The 12,066-nt window shown below is 42.3% G+C and overlaps 1 protein-coding gene across 2 annotated transcripts in view; it reads left to right on the top strand.

Moving 5' to 3' along the window:
- Positions 1 to 12,066, top strand: part of zswim5 (zinc finger, SWIM-type containing 5) — a 74,813-nt gene that overhangs the window by 42,736 nt on the left and 20,011 nt on the right. For both annotated transcript variants that reach the window (XM_049598122.1, XM_049598121.1), the window contains exon 2: positions 11,178 to 11,365. In XM_049598122.1, the coding sequence (XP_049454079.1) occupies positions 11,178 to 11,365 (188 nt within the window). The remainder of the gene's footprint in view (positions 1 to 11,177; positions 11,366 to 12,066) is intronic.

Here is a 12,066-nt window from a genome sequence, read left to right as displayed (position 1 = left end):
TTGTGCCAGAGGTTATGCATAAGAGATAATGCCAAGTCTTAAGCACAGTCTTAAGCAAAGTCAAAACTGGAAGTCCAAGTTTTCTAGCAGACAGTGAATGCCGGCTTTATCACCTGCAGGGGATTGACACAAGTCTGTCTTCGAGTGTTTGCAGCTTGATAAATTGCTTCTGCTCGTCTCTTTGTAAATGTGGCCAGACAAGGCCGCAGCACAATAATGCCTCTACACCGCAAACAACAGGCCGGAACACAAAAACATGGCCTCCTTATCTCTAATTTAGCCTTGAGTGAACAGGGTTTACACACAGTGGAGAAGGAACAGCTTCTGTGTATGACACACACACACATGCATGCCAAGGCCCTTTAACTCCTGCTTCACCTCAGCCCAGCTTCAGCTTTGTATTCCACATAATGTATTTCTCGTGCTTGTGTGCGAGCATTTCTGCTCTCAGGTTTTTTTGGTCCTGTATTCTCCTGCAGAGCTGAAAGCAACATTTATGGCTTTTCTCCTCAGCAAGCAACCTTCGTTCTAGTGTCGCACACGCTCACAAAAGCATGAATCGACCAAGTGACTCTCCATTAACAGCTGAGTGTATGCGAGTCTTGAATTGGACCACTTTGGCTTTCAGGTTGTATAGCTTGCTTTCAATTTCAGACGCCATCAAGCAAAAGGACGCCGCCCCTACCTCCATCTATCTCTCCATCCCTCGCTACTGTTCACAGGCTACAGCTTTTATCTCAAGCAGTATACCTGTGTGTGAGTGTGTGTGCGTTACAAAACAGGACTTACGAGCCCTCATGTGTTCTTTCTTATTCTGATGATTTTGATTGATCTTTGTCCGTCTCTTTATCTCTTTGATGAGTATTTTGCTGAACACGATCTTCCTTTCAGAGTAATCTGGTTTACGTCAAGTGTTACCTTCCCTCCCTTTCAATTTCTTCTCTCCACTTCCTCCATTTTTCTTTCTTTCTTTTTTTTTTTTGCCTATTGCTCGATCAAGTCGGGAACTCGGGCCAACACGTCAGCCTTTTGCTGATTTCCACCCGTGTCAGCTCTGTCAGATCTGCAGTTTTTCCCGTTCTCGTTGTTTTCACAGTGACACATCAGCTGAAAGGGACTTGATTAAACCTGTCTTGCCCATCTTTTTTCGTCTTTCTCCTTCTTTCTCCCCCCTCTTCCCTGTCTTCCCATTCTCTCCTCCCCCCCGTCGCAGCAGAAAGGAGCAAATCAGGGAATCAATTCAATGTAATCATGACAAATGAGTCCCGGTGGTTAGCAAGGATTTTTTGTGCGTGTGTGTGTTTGGGACAGGGCTGCTGGGAAATCACAAATGAATCAATCAGCTGTTATCGCATCAGCAAACACTGCGGGAGGGAGGGATGGAAGGATGGATGGATGGATGATGGATAGATAGATGGATGGATAGGCAGAGGGGTGGAGAAGATTCAGTGTACTCAATGTGTGTGTGTGTGTGCATTTGCACGTCTGTTGTGCAGAGATAGATGGCTGATTGAATACAGGGCCATGTGGGTGTCTGTGTGTGTGAATGAGAGCAAGCAGGGGGGTGCTGTAAACCTTGGAGCTGTCAGAACAGATGGGAGATGGGAAGGGCCGCAGGCTGCGAGGGATGTGTTGGCTGCTGGAGGAGGATGAATCCTGCGGTAGGCTACTTTTGGAAAGGGGAAGTGAGATTAGAGGAGAAAAAAGGTGGCTGTGTTTATGTGTGTGTGTGTGTGTGTGTGTGTGTGTGTGTCGGAGAGGGATGTGTTTCTGCTGAAGAAGCAGTTTCTTGATAAAAAGTAAATAGTAATGTGTCATTGACGTAGACAGCACAAGCATACAGAGTAAGAGAAGGGTTCAGAGACTCAGTCAGCTTTTCTGAACAGGATGAGGATGAGCCAGTGTATTTGACAAGCAAAGTGTGTGTTAAGTTGTTGTGTTGTTGAGGTGGTAAGCCTCTCAGATCCTAACTCTCATACCCTGTGATCAATTTAGAAAGTGGACAGCCTTAATAATAGACCCAGTTATTAAATACATGTATGTTGCTGTAAGACAAAAGCATCTATGCCCATATCCCTGAAGATTTTATTTGATAAAATGATGAAAGTGAAGGACAGTCTTTGTTTCAGGTTAGGTGGCTCAACTCCGCCATAAAAAGCAAGATAGCCTGTGTACCGAGCCTAACATTTAACAAATAAAATATAAAGTTAAGTGTTCACTGGTGAACATATATATTTACCCCTACCCCTCATTTTCGAGTTCCCCTTTGCCCCTTGAAACAGAGTTACAAGGGCTAGCAGTTGGAATCCACCCCTATAAAAATGGGAAACCTTCAAGACCTTCATACATCATCATGGTAATTGATGGCATTTATGTAAACACATGCAGTCATAATAGAGTGGTGCAAAATGAGCTTTAAAGCATAGAAATGAGTTAGCATTTTAGTACTCCTCGTCTCCTTGTCTTAATGTCAATGGATTTTTTAAATAGGTTTTTGGTTAGATCACTAAAATGACATCTGTGGTTAACACGAACGTAAGAGACTTTCTTGTTTTGTTCTTCCACATGGAATATGTCAGTAAATACCCCCTCATTTTTATTAGCTCTTTATGCCTGACGATTGCATTTAAGTTTCAAAAATCATAAAAGTGACATTCATTTGTGAACTTCATCTTGCTGAACAAAACATGCAAGTATCAGAAACATTTGTTTGCCACAAAGCAATAATCCAAAATGCAATGGGGAAAAATCCCCTTGGCTTTCTGACGAGAGAACTGGGCAATGCTAACTTCCATGTTGGCCTACAAAAAACATCATCCCCGCAGCACTCTATGGTATTATCACAATGACACTTGGCATTAATCTGATGGAGATGGAAAAGCATGGATGGTCACTATTCGTTCCCAAATTAAGTTTCATGCTATCAGCCGATCAAACAAGACATTAAATAAAAAGAACACTGCTATATTACCAGGCCACTAGCAGTGTTCTGTAGGCTTGCATTAGCAAACCGTGCTCCTACCCTGCCAGACTGCACCGCTGTTAGAGAAGTGGTAACAAGTGCAGCTGCTTCACTTGTGGCTTCACACGCGATCAAAGGAGGGGAAATATGTCAATATGTAGGTTTGCCATGCATAAATCAGCAAAAACAATATATGGTTAGCTCGCTAACTAGTTAGGTACCGAGGCATTGGTATACTGGCAATTTCTTTTGTTATCGTTATGCTTTTCATAAAGAAAAGGACCATAATACATTGTAATGACATAAGACAATGTGATAGTTACTGTAATTTCTAAATCTTTATTATTGAAGAAATACTTTTGTGGGTTTCATTTGGTGCTTATGCAGCCATCTTGCTAATGATTTCTCATGACACTTGCTTTAGAGTGTGTCTCTGAAAACCTCCACGTGGAGAGCCGTGTAGCCCAAATACTTCACCTTACCCCTCTGTCCCAACAAGAACTGGTACACCCTACCCCTATTCATGAACACTTCAAAGGGGAATATGAGCTAAGTGGAAGGAGCAAGGAGTGTATCGGGATTGAGCCTAAAGCTAAGTGAAACATAAATTACTCAGAACATATCTTTGTCTCTCTGCAATTTGGTATTAGTCACTTGCTGATGTATGCACAGAAATATCTACGCTGATTGTCTGATAATATCTCCCAGATCGATGTGTCATTGTGTTTTACTTGGCATCTATGATAAAACCCACAAAAAAGGGAAAACAATCACTGTGTTTGGCTTTTTCTTTGTCAGGTCTGGTCAGCATAGACCAATTACCACCACTGACTGTATCCGACGTCACTGTCTGTCTTGGTTAATCAGCTCTTTTTGTTTTATAAATGCAGATGTTTTCTCTTTTGCAGCCTCGCTTCATGATTTAGATTAACAATACCACATGAAGTCAGCCTGCCAGCGTAGGTTCAGGGTTTTGTTGTTCCATTTAGACTGTAATGTTTGGGTTGTACAGGTCAAGGAGGTGAGCCTTTGTAGCTGGAGATAGAGACCAATTCAATGAACAACTTGAATGAATGAGTGGAGACACATAATGAATGCATGAGGGGCCACTGAGTTCAGTGAGTATAAGAGTGATCATATGCTTTGGCCGTCATAGTTACCACATCTCTAGACAATTGAACTTCAGCATACTTGAAGTATGTGTTTTTTTTTAATTTGATCTTAACCATCATCATCAAAGACCAAGTGATGGAACATCTTTGGAAAAAACTGTTCTTAAGGCCTTTTTTCTGAAATTTGCCATCCATTCGTGTTGCTTCACAAAACAGGGGATGCTGTGATCTCGTGTTGGCAGCAATATGAAGGAGTGGCTTTTGGCAAAGTGTGTGTAATGTAGGCGCAGCACATAGATAGATGAATAGAATCAAAGATCTCTTACTTAACTTAAAATACACTCAAAGGAGTGGGCGGGGCTTGTCTCTGTCACTGTGGTTAGGCTTTGGTTGAATAAGACTATGGTTTACGGTTGTGTGTGTGTGTGTGTGTGTGTGTGTGTGTGTGTGTGTGTACACATTTTGGCTCACTGCCTGGCTCCATTTCCCCAGCTGATTAGGGGTTAATGGCATATGAGCGTGGGGAGCTCTCGGCCTCCTGATTGGCTGACTGGATTGTGTGGGTGGAGTTGCCATCGAGTGACAGATGGCGTACAACGGGGAGGGAGGGAGGCAGGGCGGAGTGTGTATGTGTGTTGTGTATATATATATATATACATCGTAGCGAGGGGGGGACCTCTAATTACAATAGCGTGATGTGCAGTGGTGGTCTCTGCACTCATGGTTTCTCCTCTGTTTCTTCACACTTACTGTAGTTTTCTCAAACACTTCGATACAGTCGTGCAGCAGGATTTCACCTGCTGCATCCATAGACATCATACCTTGTCAAGTCCTACCCACATGCATTCTCATATATTGATTGAAAGGAAAATAATCCAGATTAAAAAACAAATCCTCGTGTAAAATCTGAATTCTCTTATTTGACATGAGAAGTGGGGAAGCCTCTTTGCTTCATGTTGTGTCCTCTTTCGCTAAACAGAATCAGAATGAGGATTATAGCTGGGGTTTGAATGTGCACTGCTCTATATGTAGCTCTGAATAATGTGCAGCACGCACAATGAAAGTGCCGTTGTTAAAGGACACGCACATAAACACTCTCTTTGGCGTGAAAGATGTGTGTGTGTGTGTGTTTGTGTGTTTGTGTGTGTTTTCAGGGCAAGCATGCATACCTGCGTCAGAACAGACAAAAAGACACGACACACACAGGGCCGTGTGATTTTCCCCAAGGAATAGGCCGGATCATTGTACTTGGCAAGACTCCCAGTTTACACACATCACACTCCTAATTCACCTTTGTTAAAAATTCATCGTTTCTGCCGAACCAGTCCAATAGCCTGGTATAGAACAACACAAGGAGTGTGTGTGGGTGTGGGTGTGTGTAAGTGTGTGTGTGAGTGTCTATGACAAAAAGAGAGAGATTAGTGATATCTACTGTGAATATCACTGAGTCGTTTGTGTCGCTTTGTCGCTGTGGCATTAAGAACAAAAGCAGACAGGCTCTGAAAAGGTTGTTTCTTCACTTTGTTTACCCGTGTGTGTGTGTGTGTGTGTGTGTGTGTGTGTGTGTGCGCGCGCTCTTGCAGACTGTCTGATGCAGCGTCTTTTTATCAAGTGTCATTGCATCCCCATCTGCTGAGGACACACTGTCTCCCTCAGCCTTTACATACACAGAAGCACTCTGTATGTGAGAGCAACACAAGAATAAGAAGGGGTACAGTTTTAAACCTAGACGATGAATGCTAAATCACCAAGCTTTGGTATTAGATACAAATGTGATTAAACAAGGAAAAGAAATACACTTAGCTGTGGAGTATGCCAATGTTCTGTCCTAGGTCCCCTTCTATTCGTATTGATGATTCTTATTGTGAAGATACACGCAGCACTTGTGTAATGCCCACTATCTTGTTGGCTCATCTTCTTGGCCATAAGGTGAAAAGTTTATTTCCTGAAATGTCAAGCTATCTCTTCAACATTAAAGAAATAAAACATTCAGAAAAGACTTAAAAGGTGTTGTTAAATCTAACATAACGCAATACCTAGCCTCACAAGCCGGATATCAGGTCTCACATGAGTGTTACCTAATCTTTAAGGAATGGCCATTTTGTGTGGGAAAATACTTGACTGAGGTATAAATTCCAAAAACTGCTAACTTATGGATAATTAGACTCAGCCATGGCGTGGGTAAGTGTGAAACTGGAAAAAGATAGAGGGGAGGGGTGCCAGACAGATGGACTGTGAACTGTGTCTGAGCCATTTTAGACTTGATTGAAAGTGAAAAGAGCAGTGGTGTCACCATCACATTCATCCCTGTGGTCTGAGCAACAATAAGCTTTAACCTAACAGACACAGACGGAGAGGAAAGGGGGGGGGACTACGTCCGAAGCCAAGACAGCAAGAGAAAGCAGCACTCCCAGCTGTGGGAAAGTCGTTATACCTAATATCATCTGCCATCAAAACTTCTGCACTCATCTGAGATGCTAGACTGGATTTCTGGAGACTAGTGTAGCGATGAGTGATGACTGACAAGACATTATTTAGACAGCTTGGAGGGAAGATAGCTCTCAAATGTTCCCCCGATGCTTTTAAGACATGCACTCCCCAGATTTTTTGCTTGATCCTTTGCTCTCCGCTGTGATGATTTCAGCACTGGAAGATCAAATTTGGACTCCCGTACACTAAGCTGTGGTTAGTGTAAATTGGCTCTACAGGTATATCCATTATAAAGACAGAGGGAAGGAATGGAAAGCCTTTATTCTGACATTTCTGATATTACCATGCACAGCAAGACACAAAGCTCGGTTTGACAGGCGGACTCAGTGGGAGGGAGAGATTTCAACAATTTCGGAGGACTCTTTATGTCTATCACTGGCAGATGCATCAGCCTCTCTCTCTCTCTCTGCAGTCTGTTCACTCTCAGTGTCTCTATCATCCTTCCTGTCATAGTCAGATGCCCTGTTTGGCTCAGTGGACCGTTTGCGTTGGTCAGTCATGTCCTTTCAGGAATCAATGGTTTGGTTAGTTGCCTGTAAAGTGTTAGGTTGATATGTTTAAGTATAGGTATGTCAGCAGGTCCTTGGGTTACTCAGTATGTTAGTAAGTTGATGTGTTGGTTGGCATGAAGCCAGCTAGGCCAGTATGTCAGTATGTTGGCCAGTAGCTCACTCAATGGTATACATGTGGCTTTGATGACAGTTAGGTCATTTGGAGCGTGGGTGTATTAGTCTGTTGGTGGGTAGTTCAGATGGTTTGGCCATGTGGTCATGTATGGACCGAAAATAGCACTGTGTCACATAAACCACAGGGGGCTACTATGGGATGGGTGTGTTACTACAGGTACCAGTGAGTAAACGAAACATTATCAACTATGTCCATGACACCAAGAAGAAAGTCTCAGATATTAACCTTCAAGTCTCAAGCAAGTCCATGAATTAAGTTGGATGGATGAAGTTGGATGTTGTGATGGTTGTGTCACTGATTTCTGAGTTACAGACCCTGCATGCTGCTGTTTTCTTTTTACTGCCGTAATCAACAACATAATCCTTCAATCCAAATGTATTAATTTTGGACTAACCCCTCAATGATAGCTACCTTGTGTGTTGGCCTTTACTGGTCTGCTGCATCATTGTAGCTTGCCAGGTTTGTGGGCATCCCACTGGATAACATCCTATCATGTTTCAAAAACAAAACTTAACTAAAAAATGAAAATATTTAATGAAAATACTCAAGTCTTTTTGAGTCATCTGTCTCAAGTCTAAGTTAGTCTCAGATCATGAATACCAGGTCTCAGACTCTTTTATCAATGTAAAGGCAGTGATACAAGGAGCCAGTGGTCAGCTGATGGTCAATTATGGGCCACTGGTGAGCATCTGTTGCCCTAATTGGTGCAATGTAAGTCATACCATTGCCCCTTGGCAGTTCCTGTTGTATTTTTTCTTTTTTGGCTGACTCAAGCATGTTGAATTGGTGTCTGCATTGGTGACGGTGGAGCCTGTCAGTGAATGAAATCTCCCTGATTGGGAATTTAGCTCAGCGTGGAGAAACTGAAGTGATGATGTAAACACACAGCTTAAGTTAAGAGGGAAAGAGACCAAAACAAACTTCTTACATAAGATAAGATTTTCACGATGGTTTGCATTATTGTTCACCGGTGCATGCTAAATATGCTCTGTTCTTTCAACATTGAATTGTGTTGTTAATGTGCTAACTGGCTAACTTGTGTCAAGTCAGTCTTTTGGTTTCCCTTTTTGAATGATGAATACAGACTACCTCCATCTGCTGGTGCGCACAGTTATTTCCTGTCATGCAAGAGCAGGACGTACATGCTGACTGACCATCGGCTGTAGTCATAGCAGTGTGTTCAAGTGCAACTTTTTGGCCGAAACACATTCGACGTGAAGTGATGTAACAATCTGCTTTCAATGCCACTAGTTCCTCGAAGGTTTGGTGTGTCTGAGCATTTACTCAAGCAAGTTTGAAATCCTGGAAGTCGCAACTTCAGTCTGACTCGCGTCAAGTCATGTTACTCAAGTCCTTCACCTCTGCCTTACACAAAAATAACCCCATGACCTCCAAACAGTGAGTTTTACAGGAATGAAATTGGTACTCTGTATCAGCAGATATCCTGTGTCATATTTTCTTCCATACCTGTAGCAGCACACCCACATCATCATAGGCTATTTCATTTTTTCAAGGCACTGCTATTTTTCGTCCAAACTCAGTCCTAGTTGTTGTGTCTGTACTGTAGGTCGATGTTTTGGTACTTGTATGTTGGCAGTCTGGGAGGTAGATGACGATCTGAACAGTGGGCAGCTATTATGCTGGTGGGAAGTGTCGAGCTGACAAGTTTGGTCTTGGTTCAGAATGTACTTTGGTCAGCAATCAGTTGGTGCAACAACACCGTGCATCAGTGATTTTCAGCCCTTCGTGTGGTCCTCAGTTTCCTCCCTTATTCTCCCGTTGCTGCCCTTTCTTTGTCATAGTGAAAGCAGTTTGCAGTTGATAGGATCTCAGCGTGTGTGTATGTGTGTTTATGTGTGTGTCTGTTTCCTTGTGTGTATGTGCGTGCAACATTTGGTTTGGAAAAGCCTATTGTGGGATTTTGCCAGGGAGATGGCTTAACACTCGCTTATTAGGCTGCTCTACCGTGCTGGCCCACACCCCAGAATTTAATTGTTCATGTGTATCGCTGTGTGTGTGTGTGTGTGTGTGTGTGTGTGTTTGCACTGGTGTTTGTTAATTTGAGCTTTAGACATGTACTTTTTTTCAGCCCATGTCCAGAATAGCCATATCATTGCTTTCCAGTTAGCTTGCCCATCCTCCCTTTATGTCTCTCTCTCCTGTCTTTCTAGCTTGAAAGCAGCAGTGGGGTTGCTATGGTTTGGTGAGATACAGTAATCCAATGTGTACACACACACACACACACACCTCACCTTATAAATAATTGACCTGTCACAGTGAGACGACAGGGTAGACCAGATACACTCTCCCCTCCTCTATTCTCTGTTCTCCTCTCACATTTCTCCTCCTATCCCATCCCCTTTATCCCGTTTCCTCACTTACCATTCTTTACTCAGCCTATTTTTTTGTTCCACCTTTACCTTTACTTCATTTCAGTTTTTCTTTTCTCATCACATATTTTTTTATTATGTGGGCTATATAGGATCCCTGCAGTTGATGGCATTGCAAAGAAAGGGCTTCCTTTATTTTTTATGCTTTCATTTAATTAGTAAATGTTTAAATGAACATTATAAAAAGCAGAATTGCACTACTTAAGATGAGAATCAAAGATAGGCCCACCACACAAATTTAATGGAGGGTACCGGGTTATCAAATTTGCCCAATTCTGATAAGTTTAGCACAAACAGATTTATTGCTCGATGTGTTTTTGCTTTTTTTAACTGAGTTTAAGGAGTTATTAGACATCCACCATTTGATGCTCGTCAGACAGTTCTTTTAGGACACCAAACTGCTGCTGGTTTTTGACTTTACAGAGAGATCAAGTTGTCATGTCATCAGCATAACAGTGGGGCCTTAGGATAGAGCCTTGAGGTATTCCATACAGTTGGATTTTTCTTTCATTCATTTATTCATTCATTCATTCACTTGTATCTAGCCCAATAACTTGATGTCGCCTGATGTTACACAGAATTTTTGACAACCATTAAAAAGGCTTTATTGCCTTTTCAATAGGACTACCTTTTCTGACTCTAAAGACCACAGCTGTTGGACTGCTGATGGCCAACATGCTCATGTATAAGTGGAAATAACAAGGCAGTAGTCAATGTTCAAATCCATCCAGCCAATTTAACATGCCAAATCAGCCAAACGGCTGATTGTAAGGGCCAGCTAGATCCAATGATGCCTGACGTACCACTAAAAGCACAAGCAATGGTTGCCCACAGATGCTCAATGACATCTGCCAACAGGGCCCTTAAGATTAACTATGCAAAGCTGAGTATATCTCTACAGGCTACTACCCTTACTATCCTGGGGGCTGAATGTGTATGTGTGTGTGTGTGGGCCGGAAATCATCACACCCTAGCAACCCTCTTTTCACTGCACACACACAAATGCATAGAGACATAAGGAGAGAGAGGTAGAGGGAGTATCAGATGGCACAGTGCCCTGCTGGAGACGTCTCATTAAGATGTGTGTGTTTTGTACTGAAGGTTCATTCTGTATGTTTGTAGAGGCTCAGATTACCACAGATGCTCCTTCTCTGCTGCTTCTTTTCTCCTTGGCAGTCTGCACACAAGATCTGGGTGGAAGCTAAAACAAAGGAAACAGGAAAGATTATGATGATGCTGAACTACTTAAATTTAGGGAACCTGGGAAAATGATATATGTGTAGGTCATGGTAGCCGTTTCTCCAATGTTAGCTTTTGCAAATGTAGCTTTAAAAATAATGAAAACCTCTGATGTTTCCATTAAATTGGCAGTTAGCTGTCGCAGTTATCATCAGGCAGGCATTAAAATGTCAGTCAAGATAGTTAAATGTGCATTTAACAGAACATTTGTTTTTATGTGTTTTTTTTTCTTCTTCATCACAGTATGAAATAATGATGAAGCTCACTCCTCCTCCCTTCTTCCTTGTGTCTTTGCAGGGTTTCACCTCAGTGGCACAGTAACTGAACCCGCCACATCGTCAGAGCCAGAGGTCACCCACAAGGTGGCCATCAGCTTCGACCGATGCAAGATCACCTCCGTCACCTGTGGCTGCGGGAACAGAGACATCTTCTATTGCGCCCATGTGGTGGCACTCTCTCTTTACCGGATTCGCAAGCCCGAACAGGTAATAACCATAATGTAAAGGTTCCCATGGTCATCAAATTCCTGGAAAAATTATGAAATTAGAAAAAATGTTTTCCAGACCTGAGGATTACTAGGAATTGACTGAATATTATGAATGTGAACATTTATTATTTATTTTTGGCTATCGTTTAAAATATGTTCATATTAATCCCAAAATGTGTCTATCATTATCAAAACATGCTCCTTATGTAATACGTGCCAGTGACCATTAATACCAAATTATAGCTGTCTTGAGTGGGAGGCTGCTGCAGCACTGTCATACAGTATAGCAGCATCAGACTGCTGTTCCCAACTACATAATTCTCCACCAAGATCAAACAGTCGGCTTTTAATAGGTTGCTTGCTAACAATACCTGGCAATAGAATAACATATACATACTTGATGGAATCACAAGGTATCATGATTCACAGATCTAAACATGTATAGATGTCTGTGTAAACAAAATCCGGCCAGTGAGTCGGATCATTGATCCACTTGGATGGCAGAAGACTGAAGGGACATGATGGTGATCAACCGTAATTTTTTAAGGAATTGCAAACACTCAGGTTCAGGCAAGGTTATCGGACAATCATCAGACGAATCTATACTTAAATAAAGTCATGGAAATGGGGTGAAATATCATGGATCTGGATTTGTAAATACACGTGGGAGCCCTGTCTTTGTCTATGTAAAGTCTCTTA

This window comes from Epinephelus fuscoguttatus, linkage group LG15 (genome assembly GCF_011397635.1).
Source record: "Epinephelus fuscoguttatus linkage group LG15, E.fuscoguttatus.final_Chr_v1".
Lineage (NCBI taxonomy): Eukaryota > Metazoa > Chordata > Actinopteri > Perciformes > Serranidae > Epinephelus > Epinephelus fuscoguttatus.
This window is presented reverse-complemented; position numbering and strand designations above follow the sequence as displayed.